Below are 26,975 nucleotides of genomic sequence, written 5' to 3'. Positions count from 1 at the left end.
TCTTTCCATGTGAAGTTGATAATTTCCAAACTGAAATAACTGGGTGTCTCTCTGCACCCTGGGTGCTGCCATCTTGGCTCAGGGTCTAGTTTGAACTCGGTGCTGAGCTTGCAATCTCCTTCCTCTCCCCACCCCGCTCAGTTCTGGGAGACAGTAACTGCTTGGGTGTTTCCTGAATCCTTCCTGTGTTGTCTTAATAGAACCAAGCTATTTTAATCTTTTCTACGTCTTCCTGGCTGACCAAAGTCTGTCCGCAGGCCAACTTACCTTGTCTTCATCTCTAAATATATTTCTGTTTGTGATCAGCATTTGTGTGTTGTTTTGTTGTTGGTTTTTTGTTGGTTTTTTTTTTTTTTTTTTAAACTGCCTTGAGCATTGAATAATCAACACCTTGCTGTAGCTGCCGGAGCGTCCTCACTCAGCTAGTATTCCTTACTTCTGCTATTCATGTTACCAGCAGCCACGTCCCATGGGATCCACGCTGACACGTTTTCTTTCTGGTAACTGTCACAGTTGGAGGTGGTGAGTCTGAAGAGTTGCCCTCCATCCCTGCTTTCTTGTGATTCAAAGTTAGGAAAAGAAAAGATCAGTCCTAACCATCCCTTGCATAGGGAGGCAGAGGGCAGCTACGTAGAGAAGTGTGTAGCCTCGGCGATGTTGGCTGCACAAAATTAGGTGTTGATCAGCACAGTGAGATCTCTGCTGGCTGCAACAGCTTGGGGACAAGGGTTTCTGGATTTGCTTTTTGTTTTGTAGGGTAGCTAATCACTTTTGGCTCATATCACAATAAGCCTGTGGCATCCCGGCATCTTTTTGCAGGCCTTGAACACAGATTATGTGAATTTAGACACAGCTTTAGTGTAATTGGCAATTATCAGATATTTTTAAGGATTAAAAGTAGGAGCCCAGGGATTTACTGTCTTTCTGTGTAACTTTACCGAAACTTCAGGCTCTGTTTCTTCTTTTCCCTACCCGCTTTTTTATTTACTTCTAGAGTTGCATTTCTTAAATCTGTACTGAAGTTGTCAAGGCTAGTTAGAGGAAGAAGGTTGTGTGCCTGTCTCATGCAGTTTCTGTGTTGCAAATACAGCTGAAACTAATGAAAAGAGACTTCTATAATCATTGTACAGCAGCAGAACAAGGTTATATTTTATAGCTTTGACAGTCCCTACCCGCTTTTTTATTTACTTCTAGAGTTGCATTTCTTAAATCTGTACTGAAGTTGTCAAGGCTAGTTAGAGGAAGAAGGTTGTGTGCCTGTCTCATGCAGTTTCTGTGTTGCAAATACAGCTGAAACTAATGAAAAGAGACTTCTATAATCATTGTACAGCAGCAGAACAAGGTTATATTTTATAGCTTTGACAGCTATAAAATAGGAAGGTGTCTGTCTCTGGGGGATTCGAGTTTTTAATCACAAAAGATTCTGCTTTCTCGTTTTTAAGAATAATTGGACAGAACAGTTATAATATTGCCATCCCTGATGCAGTTGTTTAGCATATGCATTGAGAGACAACCCTGTATATATAAATGCATCTAAAATTTCAGACAGAAAGCTCCAGTCTGAGTACCATATCTGGAACAAGTCCTGATGCTATGAGATAGAGGAGAGCAAAACAGCTATGATCTTTCTTTATCCTTCTGGCACACGGTAAAAATGTTGCACTATACATGCACATAGCAATAAGGGACTAGATTTATCAAACTTTGCTGTCAGGCAAACTCTGATGGACAAGAATAACATAAATACTCCAAAGGTATTGTGGCTTTTGCTCGCTGTCAGTGAGCGTTGTATCAATACCAGCATAGATAAAACATCGCAGAGTTATGAGCCCACTGTGGAAAAGCCTACCACTGTCATCGTCATCTTCAGACTACCCACTGCTGTTTTCAGTGTTTCTGATACCAAGTAGACCATTTATTGTGGGGTAAAACAGAAAGCTCTTCACATAAATAAAGTATGGTATGTTTATCGACTAAAAACATAGTCTATATGTAAAAAGTATGAGAAAAGAAAAAAGGGAGGAAGGGCACATGGTACAGACATCAGTTTACACGTATGGGCCAGAATGCACAAGGCTTATACATTGAAGGACTACATGCCATGAGCACAAGCCAGTGGTTCTGCATTTTCTGCTGGAAGACAGGTAAGATGGCCACACGATTATGATCACTTACTTTTTCTAGTTCCGAAATCCACCTCATCAGCCTCTGTCTGCTCCACTCACTATAATCTAAATACAACAACAAAGCTTTAAACATGAAACTATATCAGCGAGTCAACATTGTTCTTGCTTTTTGAAACTTCTGTCCATATAGGAATTTTTAATTTTAATTTTAGGTCCTTAGAAGAACACCATGATCATCCTAACGTGGTAATGGGAGATCTTCAGTCAGATGAAGAAGATATCATGAACAGTTCTGATGAAGATGATGACACAAATTCTGATTCCAGCAAAGGAGAGACTGATCCTCAAGAAGATAAACAGGTATCTTTTTATCATTATATTCTGAAGCTATTCCTCACTCTTGCACTATTTTATAAGTTGTAACCTGTTGGGATATTTTCAAATAAAAGACATTGGGTCAACATAACTTTATATATTTCTTTTCGTCATTCTTATCATTTAGTGGGGTTTTTTTCGTAAAATTTTAAGTTAATATGTGTACATTAGCCTGATACTAAGAGGTCAAGTTTGGGAATATCCCACTACAAAGTGTCTGTTGCCTGGCATATTTGTTCTTAATCTTTCACTGAATTGTGGAGCTGTAGACCTGCCTGCCATACCCCTCTAATAGAGCATAGATGTATGTTTTAGAGATCTTCAGTTTTGAGACTTGTAAATACCTTTTAATGAGGCTGTCTACGCCTCACAGATCCTAGAGTGCACAGTGTCTCTTGTGCACTGAACATTTAAAATCAACCTTTGATTTGTCAGCCTTGGTGAAGCCCAAGGAAGGGGGCCAGGTGAAGGTTGCAAGGTCTGAGAAGGTCCTTCTGAAAAATCTCTCGGAAGCTGTAGTTTTGCTTGGATGGTCCTATTTCGGGCGTCTTGGCCATGCAGCAAAGGTTGTGTCCCAGTAACCATTTCTGTGCAGACAGCTTTCCTGCGTTTGCAGGTTCTGCATGCTAACCTGCCAAATCACTGCTTTGGTGCATAGGGGACAGATGACTGAACCAGTTTTTAATTCTGCCTTTTCAATGGCATTAAACACAAAGGGCTTAACCTGCCTTTCAATACTGAAGTTCCTTAATTCACTCCTTTGGTGCTGAGGAGAGACTGTTGGTGTGTGCATGACAGACCTGTCGTCGTAGGGTTGCAGAGCCACCTCTGTGGCTCTTGGAGGAGTGTGAACCACACTTGAGTGTTGTGGTTGAGGTCTGACCTCCTGCTAGCTTCTGTGAGTGCCAGCTTGGAATGGTTTCCTCTATTTTAACCTTATTTCTTCTTCATATGAGGAGCAGGAAGACAGCGCTAACTACTTAGAATGAAATGAAGTTCTGGGGGTCCTATCCCTCTCCTTGGCGGTACCCACTTTCTTACTTCTCAGTAAGAAGTAAGGCTTCTGACACCAGCCTGCCCATAAACCAGTGCCTCTCCTCAGCACCAGTCCTGCCAGCTGCTTCTTTTGATAGTCGTTATATTTGCTTCCTTTCCTTAAAAATGAATAATAATTTAAAAAAAAAAAAAGCAATGAGACTTTTTAGTGCTGGAAGAGAAGACTTGATGATGATGTGTCAGACCTGAATGTCGTTTAACAAATCTTCTGAGGAATAAATTGGGGGAGGGAAAAGCTTGTTTCTGTGAAACTAAGCAGGACTGTACCTGTATAGAAGCTAACTTACTTTGCGTGCCTCTAGAAATGCCCTCAACCTTTCACAACGGAGTTTTACAGGAAAGTGTCCCTGTTACGGGGCTTCTCGGGCAGGTTTCACGGAGTCAATCAGCGCTTGCTGTGACACATCTGCTCGTCGGCTTGCTGGCACGTGCGGCCGGCAGCTGGGGATTAACAACCAACTTCCTAACAGGGAGAGCAGCTGCAGAGGAGAATGAAGCAGTCCCTGCATCGGTCATCAGCTGGGCTTGCTTTTATTTTCCCTTACCACAAGCATCTGGGTGTTTTGATGCTTTTTATCTGTTAGAGGAGTTACAAGGTTCCTTCCCAATGCTGTGCCTGAGAGCCTAATTTGTGTCCCTTCGGTTCTCCCGTTAGAGGCTCTCTTAGGCCCAGAGTATCTCTGGCTGAGCAAATGCAAAGTGGCCTTTTCGGTGCCAGCTGGTATGTGAAAAATCTTTCAAATGGGATTGAAAACAGACTGTGATATTTCATTTTGTAATTGTTTAGTGTTAGCATCTTGTTCTCAAAATACTAATTTTCATCTCATTTGCGACTGTCACATCTACAGTGATGGCAGATACCTTGCTCTGCATAATTGAGTTACTTGTGAATTCAGTCTTGTAGGGAGCGTGTCAGCTGTGCTTTCTAAAAAGGCATCGAGGCCTGAGGATGGGTGTTACAATCTCGCCTGAATCCGGTTGACCCTCGCTGAGTAGATCTAATTGTTTTTTGGAAATAAGTTTAATTTTAGAAGAAAAATCCCAGCTCTGTGTGAAGATGTCTGTGTAGTATATAAAATAAATAATATATTTTGCATATATATGATGCAACACCAAATTATTAAATTTAGAAATTAATTTTAATTTAGCACTGTGTCAATTAAATTCAAATGAAAAAATAATCTAGATTTTTTATTTTTAATATAACAGTATCATTAAAACCAACCTATGAATATCATCGGTTCCATGATTTGATTTCTAGCACTTGAGACTTGTTTATAGGTTTGGAGAAGACCTAAAACTCCAGATGAATCTTGCAACATTAGTGCTTATGAACCAAAGGTTCGTATATGCAATGCCACCGATACCTGCTTTTCTAGATAAAGTGTTCAATGCCTATATTATACTACCATACTCCAGACAGTCTCCCCAGGACTTCCATCGCACTTTTGTTGTATATCCTGTGATGTTTTAGTGCTCCTCACCCAAGGTCTTTCTTTGCAGCCCATTGAAATGAAAGCCTGAATATCTAATAGATGTGGTGATAGCTGGCAGAAGACAAACCGTGAGAGCTGTTACAGCGAAAGGTGTTTTATCTGAGGGAAATTATACACGGGAGTTATACAAAACATATTTGTATCCTGACACCTACCCCCTTTTGCTTTGCTAAACCTGTTCCTTATAGCTGATGTTGAACAGTAGCATTGATTTTTTTGGAAGCCAAATGTGTGCACGTAAAAAAACATCGTCATCTCCACAGTGTTTCAGATAGATGGCAAGGCTCGTGCTTATACAGCTTTGCAGTACAGTTGCTATGTTTTTCAGCAACTCCTTTAGTAGGTGGTCAGAAGCTGACTTTTCAGTGTGATACTCTTCTCCTTTCATCTTCTTTTTCAGTAAAGAAAATGTGAATTTCTTCTAAGATGTTCCTGAAACCCATTTGAGTTTACTGCAAATGTTACTGTTGCTGTATTAATCAGGAAAAAAAATTGAATAATATACAAATATTATCTGTACTTTACTACTTTCGCTAACTTGTAATTGTCACTTGCTAGAGTTTCATTCGTTACGGGCTTCAGTGCTTCCTGTAATAATTAAATAGAAAGGCTGATAGTGTTATAAAAACTACTCTTAGCTAGCATTGTTGTTTCGAGCTACAACCTAAACTGATTTTCTCACAGATCCTGAAAAGCCAGAAGATTTCAAAGCCAGGAGATTACAAAGCAGTATAAAACATTTTTATTAGAAGTAATTATAGAATAATTACATTGGATTTGAGGAACTACTAGCCTGAAATGATCTTTATGACAGTTTTAATAGGTGCATAGTGTAACATATAATTTCATTTGCAGAGTAAGGCAGCTGGAAAGAAAACAAAGGTTTACCATATTGCCAAGGAGATCATGAGCTCAGAGAAAGTGTAAGTGTCAATGCTAAACTTAACAGCTACTCAGTTTATTTTAATTGGGCAATTAAAATGTAACTATTTGCCTTTTCTTGCTTTTCTGATAGGTTTGTGGATGTGCTAAAGCTCTTACACATTGTAAGTATCAAAAAAAAAAAAAGCAGCTTCCTCTTCTATGTGTAATCTGTTAAAGTTCTATGTTTAGGCTTTATTGTAGTGAATGTGACTTTTTTCTGCTGTATCTACATATTCAAAACATAAACAATTAATCTAATTAAGCAGAAGTTTCAAGTTTCAGATTGTATATAATGGATGAATATTTTGATGGTTCCTCCTACATCTCCTTAATTAATGTATGCGGTCTTCCAGATGAGTGGGGGTATTGCTTGAGTATTGAAAATGGAATATATATCCATTTATGTTAATCAGCATCATATTTATAAGCCAGCTTGTACCATAGCAACCAAAATAAAATCTTTTGTTAGAATAACTTTTAAAGTAAGGGGGGGAGTGGGAACAGTTTACCTTTAGAAATGGTAAATAAAAATACACATTCTTTAGGTAATCTAACTAATTAGCTCTAATGTTGCATCCATCACCTTGGCAGCATTTTTTTTTTGGGCTGCAATTCTTTGCAGATGCTTGCTTTCTGATAACAGCTGTGATTGTAGTGTATGCAATATGTTCTCCACAGCAAGGGTTAAGTATTTAATCCATGCTTATGCAGACCAGTCATCTGTTAAACATGCTGTGTAGAAGGTGATAATAGTAAATTAATGAAGAATTTAGCTTTCTCTAGCTCCATTTTATGTGTTTTCTGTGAGCTTCTAAGTGATATGTGTTTGTACCATTTTCTCATTCTATTAAGTGCAAGCATAGTGATTTTTTTCCTTGGGCAATATAAGTGATTATATTGCAAACAGATGCGTTAGTCTATCTTAGTCTCTTGAGAAGCATGTTCTGTGAAAGTGGGAACAAAGGCTCTTATAGATGAATGTATATAGTCCTGTAATATGGAGATCTTTCAGGAAACAAAAAACTTAACCACACCACTTCCTGATTCCTCTTTTGCCTTCCATTTCAGTAATTGATTTTCTTATTCTGTTGAGCCGTGGTTTTTAACAGCTGGGTCAGGCAGTTGCGGCCAATGTATAATTTATATTCAACATGGTTTCTAGTACAGAACTCAAGCTTAAATACTGGCTAAAGGAAGAAACAAGCTTTAAGCTATATGATTTTTCATTATAATATTTTTGAGGCATATAACTTATATCTTGAAGGTGTCCTCACTTTTCAGTGTACCAGGTCTTCAGGTAACATGCACAGTACTGGAAGCAAAGGCCGTTGGTGCAGAGGATGGAAGCAAGCAGAGGAAGAATGCGGGAGAGGGAAAGTAGTCAGGAGTTTAGGAAGTTTCTGGGATAAACTTCAGGTTGTCTGTAAATGTGCAGTGCTGTAGGATGTGTTTTGCTTTGTTTTAATGGATAACTCGCAACTCTATTCATGCTAGTTTCTAGCTGCCAAATAAAAACCCGTTAGAAATGTTTTTGTTGGCTAGCAATAACAATTGACATGTATTCAACCTGGTCTGACAGAGAGGATGCTAGGCTGGGAGTCGAGGAAATACTTTGCCCTCAACTTGTCCGTTGGCGCCTGCAGCGTGAACCTTGGTGAGTGTCCTTGTCAGACTGGGCACCAGTTTTGAAGCTCTCTCTGTGTGTGCATTCTTCATTAAATAAAAATTGCCGTACCTGAGAAAGGTTGCAGAAACACATTGTTTTATCTACACAGAGTGGTACGCCTGAGGATTTATGTATGTTTGTCACAGACGTTCTTAAGTCTGTTTATTTAATCATATATTTCTTCTGGATAATATTTAAACGTTGATAAAACTACCCTTTTGATTTTACCTGTACTGAACCACTTTGGCTTCAGTGTCAGGATTACTAACTGCCAGTCAAGCAACCTCCAACAGATTTCTGGAATTAAAACTTAGGTTCTCCCGAGGCTGGACTGTTTTAGCCATAGTAAAGGTTTGGCTGGTCAGGTGAGGCTCCATTACACCTTCTGAACCATCTATTAGTCATTTTCCAAAGAGTAAATACTTGACATTTAGTCACTAATTCCATTAGTGATGATCTAAAATTAATAGTATTCTCCTCAGTCTGTCTTACCACTGCCAGTTAATGCAGCTCATGGCTCTTAGTACAGCCAGGGAACAGGACTGTTGATGTAAGAAAAAGGTTTTTAAGTTACTACTGCCTAGAGCATTTTAAGTGGTGTCGAAAGCAGATGAGAAGGTGGGAATGTGGTTGCAAACTGGTTACAAGTACCACTGATTTTTTTTTTGTAGCATTTTTTTCTTTTATATTGACAAAGTCAAGTTAGGTGGAACAACTCTTCCAAGATACCAGGGTGCCAGCCTATTTGGATGCTGTCGCACTTTGTAAGTACACCTGGCTGCTTCTGTTGAAGACAGACTACAAAAGTTCTCTAGAAAACGATGAACACTTGGGGACACTTCTGTAATACGAAATAAGCTGGTCATAACAGAGATAGGGGACTTAACTGGCTTTGCACGCTGATGCTCTCTCAAACATACTCGGTGAATGGGGTTGCTTGAGGGAGGATGTAATTAGATGTAATCTTGAATTCTCTGTATTTCTGTAACTATCGTAAATGCTCTCTTAGAGGACAAGATTCCAGTAAAATGCTGTTAGAAACTCCTGAAAACAAAAGGGCTTAAATTAAACCAGCTCATCTGTATGGCCTCCAGAGGGTAAACAAGGGTTGAGAAGATGCGAGAAGTGCTGTTTCTTCCCTAAGGGCACTTGCAGGAAAAAAAGGAACTGTGAACTGGATGTAAAACATAAGTGACGTAAGAGAAACAAGCTTGTCACCGCTGTCTGAGATGCTCCGTGCCCAAAAAACACCTAGTGTTCCTGGAAAAGGAGTAAGGCAGGATTGGTGCCATTTGTACTTCTTGGTTGTGGGATTCTTTAGAAATGGTTTGCTTTGCACAAGCGAGAGGACCTCCTCAGCAGCACCCTATTGCCGTAAGGGTGAGCTGCCTGGCTTACTTGCTGTCATTTCTTTTGTCTGTTTTTGTTCCTAATTTTGTTCTTTTGCCGAAACCCACCACTCTCCTTGATTTCGTTTCCCCTCCTGCTACCGTATGGGCAGTGAGGCTTCTGATCCAGCAGAGGAACATGCCTCTTAGGATGGCTCCTTCATTTGTGAGGCTTAGTGTATGACTTTGTGCTGTGTGAGCAAAGAAAAGCTTAACCCTTCGGGCTTTTGCCTGAGCCTTTAGATCTGCACATCTGACTTAGACCCCAGTTCTGTCCTTATTAGGACTCTCAGAGCAAGTAGGAGGTTGTCAGGAGGCACCTGTAACTTTTCTGCAGCCACAAGATCAAGATCAGCTTCTTATTGGGGAAGGTAGATAAGAGGTCAAACTTTTTTTTTTTTTAATTGTGTATCCTTCCAGAGGCACTTACAAGAGTGGGAAATTCTGGTTTAATATGTTTCCATTTTCAGAAGACATTTGCAAAATTATAACTTAGACTTTTTGCATATTGTAGCCAAATATTGTGAAAATTAATTCATAGTAGATTTGGAAAAAGAATGTCACATGCATATTGAGGAATAAAATAGCTATGGGTTTTGGAGCAAGGGAAGTCCTGACCTCTGGTCCTGGCTTACAACTGACCTACTGTTCGGCTGTGAAAAATTCTCTCAACCTCCAACTCCTTTTTCTCTAACTGTAAAACTTTAATATTTGACCGGTCTGTGCTGAATATGTTGATAAATTTTTAGTCTGTGAAGTACTTTAGAATTGCTGATTGAGGCATTTGACAATGAATTGCAGCTGTAGTTATGTTACTAAAAAGGCTAATGAAATAGATTTGGTTTGGAAGGAAACACTGCTCTACTACCCAGCCTATTCCTTGAAATAACATTCTGGGAATATGCCACAGTCAAATTACTGATTATTGTAAAAAATTAACTATATTATATTGTTAAACACTTATAAATTATTTTACTACCTGAGAAAAAGGTGTGGAACTACTTGGCAGCTTTCCAGAAGCAATCTCATATATTTGAAAAACGTCATGATCCACACTTACTCATGGTCTTCATTAACTATTGTTGCAATAGTTTACCTTAACAGTCTATGGTTAATAGTCTAATTATAATTAAGACTGCCTATTTATATTTTAAATAACGTATTCGTGAAATTGTCTTTAGCTGTATTCCTAGCAGTCGTGTTTACAGCTTGTCACATATAGCAGCCTGGCTGTTCCCCAGAGTGTAAAACTTCCTCCCCTTCCCTCCTCCTCCCTCCAGTAGGATGTGTGTGTGTGTGTGTTCCTTGAAAAGCGTCCAAGTGCAAACATTTTTTTTTCCCTTAAATTAAACTGATATTTGAGCTATCTGCAGGTGTATTTAGCTGGGAGTTGTACCTCAGCAGAAGGGATTAAGGCTTATTTTTGCTTTGCTGATGGTATGTTCTAGGACAACAGATCCAAGACGAATATTGGTTGAAGCCTTAGGAGTAAAATACGTGTGACCACATTTAGATCATGTAGTTCTTTCTCTTCCAGTTAAATTTACAAGAAATTTTAATTTCACCCATTTGAAATTATCTTCATTCAGCTATTAGATACCTGAAGGTGCGCTTAACCCAGCCAGCAGCTGAGTGAGGGTTTGGTCTGGTCAGTACCTGTTTTGGTTTAACAACTAAACTTGTTCCTTTGCTCCTTAGACTGACACGGGCAGGTCACTTCGCTGCGTGCTGGGTGGAAAGAACTGAGAGGGATTGTGAGTCAGGGCCTTTGCAGAGGGGAAGTGCGTGGGCTGGTCGCAGATGATTCACAACAGGGTCAGAATTATTTCAGATATCACGGCCCTTTGCTTATTTAAGGAAGCTGCATTGAAGGAGGGGTGGGAGGAAACAAAAGCAGCGATGGTGGTATCCTCCTCAAATATTGTTTGAAAGCTGCACAGCTCTAGGGGGAGCGTATGCTAATAGAATAAATAAAATTCCCTAAACATTTTCAGGTTGGGAATGTTTTATCAGGCAGTAATTCAGCAACAATGTGTACTCAGAAGCCTTTAAAACTGTCTAAACTAGATTTTCATATGGACAAGTACCCAGTGGGATGCTGTCTTAGTCTAGAATAAACTAAGACTGTTGCTGGTTTGGAAGGAATGTGCTTTCCAAGGACAGTGATGAGTGCCGTCCTCTTAAAGTAGCTGTGTGAAGACAGTTGCCTTTGCTTAAGCAGTAAAAAGCGGTATCAGAAGATTATTATTAGACCAGAATATAACGTAGAACTAGAAACTGTAAGCCAGCTTTTCAGAAAGTGGTATCCTGGTAAGAAGCTGGGATGATTCAGTATAAATAGCATAATCTTTTATTTTCTGTCATGCAGCATATGAAACTTTTGTCTAGAGTTGCAAATGGTGTTTTTCAGTGAAATAAGAACATTAATTTCAAAGCATGGCAAGGGTTTTTTTAATGAGTAAGATTGTAATATTTGAAAGGCTCATTTTTAATTAGAAAATCTCTCTCTTTAAAAATTCACTGTAATGGATTGCTGCATTGCTTCAAATAGAATAATTTTTAGGACAACTCAGGTGACTGTCTTTGAACAGACTGATGAAAGCAGTGCTCTTCAGCAGTGTTACATAGTACTATGCTAAATGGGTTTGTAATATGAATCACTTCTTGCAGGTATATATAAATATTAGAGCAATATATATATTATTTGCGACAGCGATTCTGTTTTTATTTAGCAGTGAACGGATTTAGTTTTAGAAGGAATTAGGTTCCGGTGCATTAAATGACTATCACTGCAATTTCTAATTTCTAAGTCATTCACCTACTTGTATAAAAAGTTGTCCTTTTCTGAATATGTTCCACCCTTCGGAGTGAAAAGTTAATATATTTTACGTTCAGTAATTAAAACAGAGCTATTCTGTGTTTTGTCCTTTTGGATAAGAAATTACTTTCTCAGAAGGCCAGCACCATCAAGTGTAAACACTGTTAAATCCAACCTTGTTACGTTTGTTTGACTTTTCCTACCCCCACTCCTCAGGCATGTGCTTTCTGCCTTCTCAAGATGAACTTGGCATAACAGTTACTTCACACCCACTGCCAGGTTAAAAATAAATCTTAATGTGATTACAGTGACAAATGCATTGTACTGCTTCTGTAGTGAAGACTTGATAATTCAAAAAAAAAAAGAAAAAGAAAAAAAAGTGTTGAAGTTTAGCTCTTTTGTTGTTTAGCAGGCTGGTTTGCATCATTTGAAAGCTTCACGTTATCTTTCTTCCCTGCGTTTCCTCTCTGCAGGGCTTCCTCCGTTTACTCAGTTGTGGAGGGGGACGGAGGGGGTGATGAAACAAAGTTTTGGTTGGCTGTTTTAACGGTAGTGTCTTTCATGGTGTGATCCAAAGCCTGACGAAGCTGATGGACTTTGGATCAAGCTAGTTGAAAAACCAAATCTGTATTTGGAAAACATCCTGCAAACTCTTTGAATGCTGTATCTAGAAGTTAAATAAATGCTCTTAACTACAAATGACATTCCTGTCTTATCTACTGGTGCTTAAACCTGGCTCCCTGCTCTCCTTTTATTGTTTGGTCAGGGAGAAGCCTGGGTTGTTGATCACGCTAAGACAAAACTGTTTCTTTTCATCATGCAAGTAGCCTTATAACATTCAGACAAAATTCTTGTTTCATCCTATGGCAAAGTACATACAGTACATTGTGTGTGCATGTGATTGGGGGGGAAGGGAAGAGAATATTATCATAATATGATGATGCATTTTGCATGAAGCTCTCCAGAATGCCTCATTTGAGCTTTTGCCATTGTAATTCCATGTATCATTTCAGTGTTAAGCAATGCCCTGGGGTCAGGAAAACCCATAAGATGCAGCTGGTAGTTAACCTATGTGTCACTAGTCTGCACAGAGGATGTAAAACAGAACATTTCCATATGAATAACGCCATCTGTTTTTTAACTCCCTTGCATTTAGTTCTCAGCCTTCCCCCATCACAGGCATCACCCTGTATCTCTTTTCAGTTTCTTGTCATAACTCTGCCCAGTCACAGCCTCACGACCCAGAGGGTCACAAAGCAAGAGAGTGTGTCTGGAGCTCACACTGCCCAGAGCTGATGTAATGAGGAGAGAGGGCAGGGGAAAGTTGAGGCATAAGTTTGGGAGACCCTAAATAGTGCCAGATGCTGGACTGATGAGGTAGCTAGTAAGACCTGTAGTAGTAGACCTGGGAAGGGGAAAGAGGGGACTGAATTTTTTTCTTCCCCCACCCCCTCACCCCTTTCAACCTGAGGACCCTACAGATTTTCAAAGGCAGGGGCGGACCCCATGCACATTTAAAACATAACTCATCGTTGAACTTAGGAACGTGTTGTTGGTCACCTTTTTCAGGATATGTAGATTGTGCATGCGTTACCAGGTTTCAGCAGACAACAAACTCAAAAAGAGCTATTACGGATTGTCTTTTTTCCACTGTGGCACAAATTCAAGCGAGACATGATAATACAGTGCACCACCTTCTTTTTTGTCAGTTTAGACAGTGTTATTTTTCAAGTGAAATGCTAAATTGCTAATCTTTTTTGAAAATTTTGTTTGCATGTGATCAGGGAGAATACCTCATGTAATGGATACTGAGTTTCAATATGGATACAATCTTGGCAGTACGGACTTATGTGGGGCCAAGATTTTAATTCTAAATAATTTCATGAGGATCAATAAGCCTCAGCTCTGTCCTGTTGGGAGCTTATAGCATAAAAATGCTATAAGAAGATCCTTCAAGTGTAAGCGAGGTTTTCCTCCTTCCTGTAAATGTTTTGAAGGTACCAATGTTGTTTTTGATCATCGTTAACTTTTGAAATCCCGTGGTTCCCATATGTTGTTACAATATCTTTTTGTTAGATGTCAATTTTCCTCTATATAGAAGAGCTGCTACATATAGTAATTTTCTGTGACCCTACATTTTGTCCAAGAGGCACATCTTCCAAAAGGGCATTTGTGGAGGACTTATGAAGACTAGTATGATTTTAAAATAAGGTATTATGATTGTATTAGCTGATAGACGTTTTTGCTTTTTGACCCAAGTAGTAGCAAGAAGATACTCAAGGCTGCCAACATACAAGCTTTTTTCCCCCCCCTTAGTTTCCTTATATGTAGTACCAGCATTTTTCTTAAGGGCATGTTATAAAAATAATGAACAACTATATTATGCATACAGGAGCAAGAAAATAAAGCTCCAGCGTCAAACCAAAGGGATTAAGGCAGTCCCAGGGGAGTAAGTTGAAGCTGCAAAGAAACATAACCCAGATGGTACCGGCCTTGCCTTTGGTAATAGGGAGCAGTGCCTGGAATGTCTGCAGAGGGAACGCCGTTGTCTGTGTTGGTGCTTTGAAGGCTGTTCGCTCATGGGAAGGGGGGTTTCTGTCCTCTTTGTACTCCGGCAGGATTTCCGGGACGCTGTGGCGCATGCCTCTAGGCAGCTTGGAAAGCCAGTGATTGAGGACAGAATCCTGAATCAGATCCTGTACTACCTACCTCAGCTGTACGAACTCAATCGGGACCTCCTGAGGGAACTGGAGGAGCGGTTATCTCACTGGTGAATATCAATAAAGGCATACCACTCCTTTGATGATGTTGAAATTTATCTGTGGGGCTTATGTGGGACTCCATGTGACCACGGTTTGACTCTTACTTGTGTTTCACGTGCCTTCTTAAATGACAGAATTGATTGTGAAAGTACAGGAGATAATTTTCCATTTAGATGTACTTTTTGGCATTTAGGTGTATCCAGAAGGGTCCAGAAGGCACGTCAATACATGTTTTTAGCAATCATGCTTTTTTATTTAAAATTTCATTTTTAATTGAAAATTCTGGTCCCTGTATGGGCATGGTAAGTGGACTGGTCTCATTAGAGGAAAAGGAGGCTGTCCTGAAAACAGGTTTGCATTTTAAAGGTAGTTGAGATCTACTAACCAGACACAGCGCTGATTGACAGCCACAATCCCATTGAAGTCCATTCTCAGTTACACTGGTGGGTGGATCTAAATCAGCTACACAAAGCCTACCGACAAAGGCACTGAAATGGGTAAAGACTGTAATCCCATGCTTGCTATTAAGGGATCGAGACTGCATCTTGAAGTTTGAAAGTCTGTCTCCTCAGAAATCCAGCTTGTGTTCGAATGGTTCAAGACCATTTTAAACAGACTGTGTATTGAGTGGTTGTCATCTAACACTAAACTAGTGTGTCAAGGTGTGCCTGGTAAGGTTTTTCAGAGTAGCTACTGAGATGTATGCCTGTCTGCTGAACTGTAAGCTTTTTGTTCAGAACATAAACTAACACATCTTACTGTGAAAAAGATAGATGTTTTGCTGTAGGGTTAAGATGTACACTCTTTTTAGCTCCTTCTAATTGCTTTATTTTTTGTTTCTAGGCTTGAACATCAAAGAATTGCTGATATATTTGTTAAAAAGGGTCCCTACTTAAAGATGTATTCAACTTACATCAAAGAATTTGATAAAAATGTTGCACTATTAGATGAACAGTGTAAGAAGAATGCAGGTTTTGCTTCAGTAGTCAAAGACTTTGAGGTACTGTAGTCTTTTGTAAGATATATCCTATTTTGTGGCTTTTCAGCAGTTGTGATCCTCCATCAGGCTTTAGAGACTATCCTCCAATTTGTTTGGTTTGTTTGCGGTTTTTTTGCTGCAGTCTTGGCTTGAGACTTAGTAGGGTGGAAGTGGAAAGAAGTAAATTGAGATTTTGTGAAGTAACTAGTGATTTTGGCTACCACTGTGAGATATGATAAAGGACCTTGATTTTCAGAAAATGCAGTGCTTGCTACAACTTATATCAAAGACACATTGACAAAATCTCTAGCTGCTTTTTTTTTTAGTTTTGTCTCCTGATCGTACTATGCACCGATTAACTGTCCTATTTTAACCAGGTTGATTTCTCTACCACATCATAGGGCAGTAGCTTACTCATAGGAATGGTGTTTCATTTCAGTTGGAAACATAAAAAAAGTGAATTTTCTCATCTGCATATTTCTAGAAGTTTCAAACCCAGCACATGCAGCTATCGGATGAAAGCTGATTTGTTTCCCTAAGAGCATAGCCAGATTTTTACATAACTCCCTTAAAACAAATCAGAGAAGAGGTGCAAGCTCCCTAAGTACATGATCCACACAAACTGTGACTTTACCTCCTATTACTCGGGCTTCCCCTTGGGTAATCCCTGCTCTGTCTGCTTACGATGGTTCGAAAGGCTACTGACAGTGGGCAAAGGAAGAGCTTGAGGTAGAGCCAGCAAAGACAGGAAGAAGATAAGAGGCCTTTTTAAGGACTTGGTGTTTCAGATGCACGTTATTTTGAATGCAAACTCAAGATAATTAACATTTTTGAAGCACAGATCTTTTAATTCTGTGTTGTCTTTAGAGGTGTGGATTAATTAAAACTTCTGCAGTGAGCACTGCTGTCATGTCTGCCTTTCTGCCTAAGGGACCCTGACAGCGATTACAAAGGAGCATGTTGCCCTTGTGTCGTGAATGAGTGATTTAGAGGTACCACCACACCTTGCCACCAGTGTTTCCTTTATTTCTGGGAAGTTTCACCTCTCTTCCTCATAAGCAAAAGCACCTGTTTTGAATCCACAGAGTATGAGTGCTTACCAATGTCTCTTAAAGCATGATTAATTTTGCATGCAGTCTTCCACATGGAAATGCTTGCTCTGCAGTGTGGTGTTTAACACTGTGGTAGTTGCACCTTTTTAAGATAAAGCTTATCCAATGTAATGGGTAGCTGTTTGTAGGTATGTTTTGTTTTGCTGGAACCCTTGTCTACCACAGAATCGTTACTTATTTTGGGTGTTTCTTTCAGATGAGCCCCCGCTGTGCTAGTCTGGCCCTCAAGCACTATCTGCTCAAGCCAGTTCAGAGGATTCCCCAGTACAGGCTCCTGTTGACAGGTACAGTCAAGCTCTTTTGCAGGCTTAAGAAGCCAGTCTTCACACGTCCCAGGAAACTTGTTTTCAGGCGATTGTATCCATCTGTAAAGCGTGTTTATCTGACTTCAGATATGTGAAGCTTTTTTAAAAACGTGGCATGGGTTTAGAGGGTTTCTTTGTTAATATTGATTGCAATAACATACACGAGCGAGGTGCTAATATTCCCAACACTGTGGTGTGTTCTCTGATGCTACATTCAGCAGTATTTGGAAAACATGAAACCTGTGGTGGTTTTTGTTTGTTTCTGTGGTAATAGAAGCCCGTAATTTCCTTAGAGGGTTGGAGTGCTCCTGTTTTGCTTTGGGTTTTGTTTTTCTGTTGTTTTGGGGGTTTTTTTGTTTGGTTGGTTTTTTATGAAGGAAAAAGGTAGTATGGAAGATTGGAGCTAGGAGAAGGAAGTGAAAGATGTCTATGCAACTGTGAACTTCGGCAAGTAGGTTTTCCATTTCTTCCCCACCCAGGTGTTTTGTCTGTAAAATCCATTCTCTTTTAAAGGCAAAACACATGTTTTTAGTCTATGTTTACCAGTAAGTGCTTAAGACTTGTTGCAGGGGCATTGTAGACTGAAGAGCTGGCTTGGGACTAGGAAATCCGGGCTCTATACCCTGCTCTGGCACTGGCATGTTTGGGAGGCATTGAGCAAATCATCTCCATGATGCAGTGCTTTCTTTTCTGTAAAAGGAGGGCAGTGATAGAGGCCTCCTTTGTGAAGTATTTTGAGATGTGTTGTTTGTTGTAAGAGGGGGATGGCTCCTGTAAGGATTTGGAAATACTTAAGGCATTGTTTTTGAAAGCCATTGCTTCTTGATGAGCAATTTAAAAATAGCCTCTGTTTATGTAGTAACTGCAAAATAAAGTGCTCTGTGACCTTTTTTTTTGGCTCTGTAGCAGCTTGTTGGCATTTCCCCAGCAAGTACTTAGACTAGTGATGCTGTGGGAGATACAGACTTAAGTGTTATACAGCAGTTACAAAGTTATTAACATTTACTGTTTTCATTTTAATCATCTCATTAAATTCACAGGTGTTGAAAAAGGGTGAAAAACCCTTATTAAATGGACTACTTTGTAGGGGAAAATCTTAGTGACTCTTAATTGATGAAGTCAAGCCATAAAACGGCATTTGGGGAGTTGCTTTATTTTAAAAGGATACTGACTCAGGGCATGGTATAGGCTTGTTACTCCAAAATCAGCAGAGCTTTGGGTAAGTTCAAAGGTTTTAGTTAAAAAGGTTGAACAGAGGATCAGGATGGAGTAAATGCCGTTGTCAATATACATAGCAAAGCGAGAGAAGTCAGGGGTGAATGGCACTGAAACAAAACTCAGAATTCCTTGTGATCATTAACTGTCATTATGGCTAGGACAGAGTGTTGTAGACCTGAAAAAACTCATTCGGGGGGGGTGGGGTTTGCTGTGGGTGTCCCCAGTCTGCAGACATTGCTGTGGCTGCCCAGCTTTAAATACACCTGCAAATGCAAATGCTGTTTGACAGGAATGGGATTGCAGTGCTGGCTGCTGATTTAGAAAAGTAATTTTCTCTTGTTCTATGGGAGCAATAAAAGAGGTCAGACTAAGAATTTAATTATGCTGGGGCTGGGGAGTGTTATTTTGGATCTGTTTCGTTGTCAGTCTGCTCCATCTATCATGCATTTCTGTTGTCCTTGAGATTCTCACTCTTCCGTATCTCTGTGGATGACCCATCTGCTCTGTTACCTTCCAGCAGCTCTGTGTAATATTGAGCAGTCTCTATTGACACTTGTGCTGCAAAACCTTTGGAGGAAGTGCAAAATACTTGGAGCTATTGTTGCAGTGGGTGAGATGCAGTGATGCAGCAGCCGCCCCAGCTGAAGACAGGGGGGACCTGCGGGCAAGGGAGGAGGGGGCAGCGGGTAAGAGCAGGGGAGCGAAAATAATCCAGGAAATGAAGCTGCGAGGCCTGAGTCAGCAGGGATTTCTTCCTATTTAGATGCTCTGTGTGAGTGGGACAGCTTTGTACTGGTAACCTGCTGCTACACGGTCACATCACAAGATTGTTGCTGTGCTTTGAAGTGGAGTTACTTTTGTGCTAACAAAAGCAGGAGCAGGTGGACTCATAAATCAGGCAAGGAGAGGCACAGCTCAGCTGTGTTTCTGTTTAATTATACGGCTTCTCCAGTCCAGCAAGTGAACTTCCACTTCTCTACATACTGGCCCCGAGCTCTATACAGCAAATATTAGATGGGTTTTTGGGAAGGTTAATTAGAGGCCTCTGATTTCTAATAGAAATGAAGGAGAGGCGATTCTCTCCTCCCAAAACCCTCTGATTTGAGTAGATAACTTGAGACTCTACAATATGAACAGGCTTTTCATTGTTATACGATAAGCCTCTCTCCTCTTTTTCTCAACATAAGGTTTGCAGAGAGAGAGAGTCTTTTATTATCCTTAACTGGGGAGGCTGAGGGGGATGAAAAATAAGCCTTTGAGCACACTGCTTCTTTGCAGGTCGGAAATAGAGTTGTCAGACTGGAGGCCAATTACATGTTGGGGAATGATTGCTTTGAGTTTAACTTAATTAAATTAGACAACCTGAGACAAAAAGTAGTTAATGAAGCAGAAGAGAATTTTTAGCAGGAGAAGAAGTGATAGTCGCTGCCCCCCAGCAAGAAGGAATAGAGAATTGCTGGCTGCTGTCAGGTGGAAGCAGGGCATAAGGAAATTTTGTTCGTCACAGAAACAGTACTTCTGTGCTTTTGTGTTGATTTTTGTTGTGTTTTGGGGTATCCAGCAGAGTTATGAATTTTAATTTCTAAGCCTGCCTTTCTGAAGGTATGCTTAAGGTGTTCCTAGTCTGAACAACTAAAGCACATTTCAGAGGGGAAAATTTTTTTGGCGAAGACAGTAGATACCATTCCACCTTAATATTTGACTTCTGTATTTATTTTATCTAGGAATATTTTTGCTGAATTTTTACTGTAACATTATTCATGTCTGTGAAATCCACTTGTCTGTATAGTTTAAGCCGGTACTTCCAGAAAGTAGTTGCAAGCACAGAATTTCCAGTGTGTATTCACAGAAGAGACTAAAAATATCTGTTCTGATGCTTCTCTGAAGCTGAGTTTTAGTGATGAAGTGAGGTCCACTTACCAGACATACATAGAGAGTATTAATTATCACTTTCAGGATTTTACAGTTGCAAGTTTTATTGGCTGCTTCAGTCTCGTAATGCAAAAGCTGTCTTCCTTTTTAAATACAGAATTTTAAATGAATGCGGGTATGTTAAAATCTCTAATTTTCCCTCTTCTATTCACTGATGATGTGATTTAAAATGCTAGAAAATACCTACCCAAAAATGTTTTTGAGTGATGTAAAGTGTTGTCGTTTTGAGGAACACGTCATAAAGCATGAATATGCTAAGAAACAGTTCCCATGCTGGGTCTCTGGTTTTAAGTTTCCAGTGCAATTACTTTGGATATTAAATTGGATGTCTCCATGTACTAGGGACAGTGCCAGCAGTACATTTGCAGATGAGTAAATTATACCCACGTCGCCCCTTGTTCCCAGCCCGTAGAGGTGAGTGTGTGGTTGGCAGCTTTAAGAAGCTGGTATTTCTGGATAAGATGTGAGGACTCATTCTTTATACTGGGAGGTTCCCACTGACGTCCTTTGTGCTGGCCCCGATGAAGATCAAATTGCAATTGTAAAGCTTTAACGTGTTTGCTCTATGGTGGCGTCCTACGAGTGCTCTGCCTGGGCTGTACGGCACAGCTCCGACTTGAGAGAGCGCCCGTCAGCAGGCAGGGCAGGAGGGGGCAGCTGGTGTTGCATGTGTGACCTAGGTTCCTCTAGGTTAAACCAAGTTAAAAACAATGTGAACTCTTCTCAGTTCCTTCCAAAATACCTCCCGCTGATTTTTTTTTTTTTTTCCCCCTCTCACACCAGCTTCTTACCAGCATAACCCAAGGTGAAGCAAGATAAACTTTGTTTTTAATGGAATATGCGTCCACGTAAATATTGCACTGGAATGTCTGGTAGCTACTACAGCACAAGATCTTGAGGGACGTGAAGGATGCAATATTTATGGAGTGTAGCTGGAGAGGTTTTGGTGCCTTGTCAGACTTGACTTAAAAGATCACATGTTGACCAGTGCCTGATAATGATCAGACAGAACTTCAAGGAGAGCAGAAAGCTGTGGGTGTTCCCGTGGCCCAGCCAGCCAGACCTCCCAGCACTCCCTCGCCGCTTCCCTGCAGGAGACCCCAGCCAGTTCCTCTTCCTTCACCCCAACCTGCTCTTCATGCTTCTCTCTTGGATCCTCCCTTACGTCTTTGCCAAAAAATAAAATTTCAGTGCCAAATATTTTTCTTCCTGTAGTTCTGTTTTTCTCAAAGCTTTCATTAACTGTGACAAAATTTCTCACTCTTCATAGCATTTCTACTGCAGAAACATGTTTCATAATTCCCTCTCTTTTTTTTGTGCATAAGGAAAAGATTACAATACACTGAGCGGTCTCTGAGGGGCATGCATGAAGCAAGACATCTTATGAAGGCAGGAACAATTGGCTTGGCTTCTGATCCTTCTTGAGTAACAGGATGAATTTGGGTAGGGCGAACATATGGGAGTTGGATTATTTCACTCCTACATGAAACTTGTACAACTGCAAAGCTAAAATTGAACACTTGCTAGATCACATACAATTAGTTTTCAGTAGGTCTGCCAGAATCTTAATACCTCATTTAAAAGGTAATTATAAATCAGTATTTGTTGATATTATCAATCTAACATGTATATTTCTTTGAAAGTTTCTGATTTGGTTTCTTTCAATTTTAAGCAGTTCAGAGTTGTAGCTTGTAGAGAATAGATGGTTGACTTTTTACTGAGGATATATATTAATCTTTGACAGGATATTGCACTTTTTGGTGAACTAGACACTCGACCAGGGAATAGAAACTCGAGGGGGATGTTTTCTTGTACAGTCATGCATTTGGAGTTAATTTTAGCTAAGTAAAATAGATTTTAAAACTACCAAGAATTTAGTGGATGGAGGGTGCCATCTCGTGGTTGAGGAACTAAATAATTAAAAACCAAAAATGCCTATTTGAACATCGGGGGAAGTATAACACTTCTATTATTGAAAGATACTAATCATAATCAGATCTCCTGTAATGAACTACTTTTTTTCTTAGCTCCTATAGACAAGTTAGGTGCTCAGGCAAATATCTGTAATCTTCAAAATTTTTTGCATCAGCTTAAATGTAAATAATTGCAAGTATGTACTTATTTTTCACTTGCTGGTTTTGTTCTGGAATAATATATACAACATATCATTTGTCTTTGCAGAAGGCCACTGCTTCAATAACCTTCTCTTCCCTGAGCAAGAGGTTATGATATACTTTCATTATGGAATCGCTAGTTTTCCTTTTGTTATTACTTTGACAGTTTTAAAAGATTAAGTAGAAGATCTTTGTGGAATAGGTCTGCCTGAAAAGCAGATTTCCAGGAAAAAGGTGTTTTTTACTACTTTCTGGAGCTGTGTATTTCTTTAACAAAACTATCTCTATATTGTTCTTTCTTTATACAGATTATTTAAAGAATCTTTTAGAAGAATCTGCAGACTATAGGGATACTCAAGGTAAATGTCTCTTTAGATTAAAGAAATTACAGCTTATGTACTTATGGTAATATTTCTAAATTTTAAACGCATGCAAAATGCTAAGCCAGTAATAGAAACGTTTTCTATTTAGTTCTAAGTTTCTCAGCAGAGATACTTAAAGATTGCAAACTTGTGTTTCAAAAAAGTTTGGAGCTGACAGTGGTATCAGCTCACCCTTGAGTTGAAACCAAGAGATAAGAGTGAAGTTCCACAGGCAGCTTAAGCAGATATTTTGGGCACTGCTATTGAAAGAGACAGTCCTTGCATCTGTAGACCTTTCATGACAGGCAGTCTGGTCTACCAGCTGCTCTCCCCCAGCTATGAGCCTTTCTGGCCTCCTCCCCTCTCTTTGTGCCAGGACAAGTGTTCATGTGGCAGGAGTGAACAAGATCAAGGAGCTGCTCTGGGTTATATTTAACCTGAGGAGTTCTCCAGTTTGACTTGTCACAAGTTGCACAAACACAAGTGACTTCCACAAGTTTGCCTGCAGGTGGGGGGAAAGGGGATAAGAAGCAATGAGAGGGAATAGTTGGTGATGGAAGAGGACAGGACTACATGTTTCATGGTAGCTTGGGATTAAGTTGGTTTAACTTGAGTGTAGCAATGCAATGCACATTCAGACTATTTCCTTCTTCCACGTGTGTGTCTCAGCAGTACTAAAAATGCTCCCAGTCAGTGTTTCCATTTCATTTGCATGAGCCCCTGTCGCTTCTTTGTTACAGGGCTGTGCAGATGTAGTTGATTGGACTGCAATAAATGAGTACCTTCAATGCACTGAGCCAAGTTTGCTTTCTTACAGCTTTGTCTGCTGATACAGTACAGTAAAATGTATGAGTAAATATCTTTCTTAGGACATTTAGACATACTTGTTTGAGTATATTGAAAATATAAGCCAAAAATATTTTAAATTATGACTCTTTAAGAGATAAAAATGTTTGTCTTGCACTTCTTATGGCTGTGAACAAACTAATGCTGGCACTGCACATTAAATAATTGACCACTTGAAAATTGAGCACCTTAAATATATATTTTACTTTACATTTTCTTGTGATTTTTCCAGTGTCTGTGTTTTTTGTAGTTGTACCTTCCATAGTATTTTTCTCTCCCTTCATACATCAAAGATAAAAGCAGAAGCTTGGTTGTAACAATTAACAGTGTTAATTTTATGCATTTGACATGTTCAGTAGTCTATCTTTGAAACTGGGTAAGAAAAGAAAATCTAATCTTTACTCACCAAGATCTTTCTTGTGATAATTAAGCTTAATTTACTTCTGACTTTGCTTAGTTGTTAAATTCTATTGCGGGGGAGGTGGGGGGGGAAGTCTAGGTTTGGTTATGGTTAGTATTCTTGGGGAAAAAAAACCCAAACAAAAAAATTCTTCCTGATGACCTTCATTTGAATACATTACTCCAGCTAAGTGGTATAAGAATTGGAATGCTCTTCCCTGCCAAAATTCACTTTGTTTATGTACTTTGAACCTATAGATTATTTTATGTTGTTGTTTAGATTCATTTAGTCTTGGCTGTATAAGCAGCCCTGAGATCCTGGAACTTTCCCTTCAATAACCAGCAAATTTTCTCTAACATTCTTCAATCTTTCTTGAAGTCAGTGAGTAAAATTTTAAGTTTTTAATAGATAAAATAGCTGATAGATGAAGGAAAATATAACAAAGAATTCAGGTACTCATTCCTGCCTTCATGGATTTAGCTAAATTTCCCTTCATTTTCTTTCAAGCGGATGGGAGTTGGGGAGTGTTTTGGCTGGAGCAGCTCCAACATTTCCTAGTAGGAGACCACCAGCTATTTTTCAGCAGGCTCAGTTGACATCATGACATCTATATCTAAACTTAAATTTTGATCAAATGCTTGATATATTTTGGCTGGAACAGTTCCAACATTTCCTAGTAGAAGACCACCAGCTATTTTTCAGCAGGCTCAGTTAGCATCATGACATCTATATCCAAACTTAAATTTTGATCAAATGCTTGATATGTGCTATGCCTTTTAACTGTTTGACTCCTGTGCTTGCATTGCCTTGGTTCATGAAAATCTTGAACAAAAAATCTCCTTAGATTGACTTAGGAGGAGCTTTTTGTTCGCACCTCAGTTTAGTTTCTTCATGACCTTCTGCACCTTTCAGTTCAGAAAACTGTATCTTTTAATATACTTTCTTTCTGAATATGAACTCAACAATAAGGGAAGTATATGCATTCTACAGTACTAATACTCTAATGATTATCTGGAAAAAAAACCCAAGGCTTTGGTTTTACCTGGTTTGGTAGGCTTCTCTGTGGACTTTTAAGCAAATGTAGTTCCTTTGTTGGAAGTGCCTGACTGCACTTCAATTACTCAGAGGGTGCTAAATGCTTTAGAGACTACATTTTATCAGAGCAGTCGTTCTAGCTTTCAATTAAATTAGTCTTTTTTTTCTACTTAAGTAAATTACAGGTTTTTGGGTAAGATCCTTGGATGGGTTGTGTCTCATACACTCACTGTTCAGTAATTTACATAATCCTTTTATGAAACCCCTTTGTGCAGTTATACCTTAGTATATATTGCGGTCGAGTTGCTAGTTATTAAATATCAGTACTTAATAAAATCCCTTGTCTTTGGTAACTCTTCTCTTTCAGAGATTTTTTTTTTTCCTGCTGGAATTAGAAGTTTGAAATTTAGAAATTTGAACTTTATACTGTTATCTTGAGGTGCAGCAAAACTAAAGGAAGAAGAAAGAAATCGCAAAGATTTGGATAATTTTTCTAGGTAGTTTTCCATGACTGGCACTGTAGGTAGTTGTGTGAAATGGAAAAAACTTAATCTCTACATTAGTCTCAGTTAAAATGTTGTTAACTTTTCTGCTGTAAGTAGAGACATTGAAATTAAAGTAGTTCTTTGTGTGAGAATTTAATTTTTCATGTGGACTGTTTTGATTAGCTGTAAGAAATGATTGACACTGTTGGTTGAAGCAATGACTTCCTAGGGCACACTTATTAAACTATGATCCAAAGACTCTGGGATCTATGGGAAGTGCTCCTGAATGCAGTGACTGTACAAACAGGTCCTTGAATCTTGGCATGATGTGGAAGGGCAATGTTGTACCTGTGCTTTACACAATACCAATGCGAACTAGTCTGTATAACCAAAGCATCATTTCTTCATCCTTCAGATGCTCTAGCTGTTGTCATAGAAGTTGCAAACCATGCCAATGACATCATGAAGCAGGGAGTAAGTATTTTGACTGATGAAGCTGGTTGATTAAAGCTTTTTCTGTTTTCTAAAAAAGAAAGGAAGTCATGGATGCAAGGGCAATTATTTACCTTTTGCTTTTTCTCCCTGTAGGACAACTTTCAGAAACTCATGCAGATTCAGTACAGTTTAAACGGACACCATGAGATTGTACAGCCAGGAAGGGTAGGTCCTCCAGATGGCATTCAGCAGATTGCAGTAAAAGTGCAGCACAGATGATACGCAAGCAAAGTACTGAAGCTGGCATATACCGAGCAGAAAAATGGTCCATTGCTTAATTATTCAGTTCTAACAGTCAAATGAATATTGCCTCTCCATATGTGTGGGGTTTTTTTTTTTTTTAGACACTTATCTAATGAAAACGTATGATTTTTAGAATATGATTCCTTGCCAGATCTTGCAGGCAGGTTTTTTTCCTCAAGCTTAACCTTGTATTTGTCATGGTTTCAAGTGCAGCGTGGAAAACTGTAATGCAGCCATTCACACTCACTTTTAGACAAACCTAAGGATGAACAGCCTTTCTCAGAAAGGGAACCTTGAATCCCAAAACTTCTGCAGCACTTCTAGTGTAGTAGTAATAGTAATGATGATGATGATGAAAAAATTAGCTCATTTGTACAGCTTGTGCCCTGAAAAGCTAGGTTTTGAATTGCTTGTTTTAATTTGCTAGGTCTTTCTGAAAGAGGGAACACTGATGAAGCTGTCCCGGAAGGTCATGCAGCCACGAATGTTTTTTCTGGTAAGTTGCTGTGTATGCTGCTGTGTGCCTAACACTAGTGTAATTTTAAATGGGTGAAACATTACACTGCAAACATAAGTAACTAATAACTTCAGGTAGTGGAAAAAATGACCAATTGTTGCTGTTCTGCTTGCTCAGTTCTAATTTAGAGAGATCATCTGTGGCATATCATTTCTCACTAAAATGTACTGTTTTGAGCAATGCTCCTTTAAAATTTGAGCGCTTTTATGAGAAGACGTAATGCGAAAACTAAAACAGTTACTCCGTCCCACTTAGCCATACCAGATCTCAAAATCTACAACTCCGCCGCTGCTGTTGCACCCTCCCTCCCTCCCTCCCTCC

At 39.4% G+C, this 26,975-nt stretch overlaps 1 protein-coding gene across 1 annotated transcript in view; it reads left to right on the top strand.

The window, feature by feature from the left end:
- LOC104078488 (FYVE, RhoGEF and PH domain-containing protein 6-like) overlaps positions 1-26,633 on the top strand; it is a gene marked incomplete at both ends in the record, with an annotated part of 44,234 nt that extends 17,601 nt beyond the window's left edge. Inside the window, 10 exon segments of the mRNA XM_009580138.1 lie at positions 2,339-2,486; positions 5,915-5,976; positions 6,069-6,099; positions 14,468-14,619; positions 15,455-15,611; positions 16,899-16,986; positions 22,580-22,630; positions 25,815-25,873; positions 25,988-26,059; positions 26,565-26,633. Of these exon segments, the coding sequence (XP_009578433.1) occupies positions 2,339-2,486; positions 5,915-5,976; positions 6,069-6,099; positions 14,468-14,619; positions 15,455-15,611; positions 16,899-16,986; positions 22,580-22,630; positions 25,815-25,873; positions 25,988-26,059; positions 26,565-26,633 (889 nt within the window).
- Between the last annotated feature and the right edge of the window lie 342 nt (positions 26,634-26,975).

Source organism: Fulmarus glacialis, unplaced genomic scaffold (genome assembly GCF_000690835.1).
Source record: "Fulmarus glacialis isolate BGI_N327 unplaced genomic scaffold, ASM69083v1 scaffold10336, whole genome shotgun sequence".
NCBI lineage: Eukaryota > Metazoa > Chordata > Aves > Procellariiformes > Procellariidae > Fulmarus > Fulmarus glacialis.
Note: the sequence above shows the minus strand (reverse complement) of the source record. Positions and strands in the feature narration are given on the sequence as shown.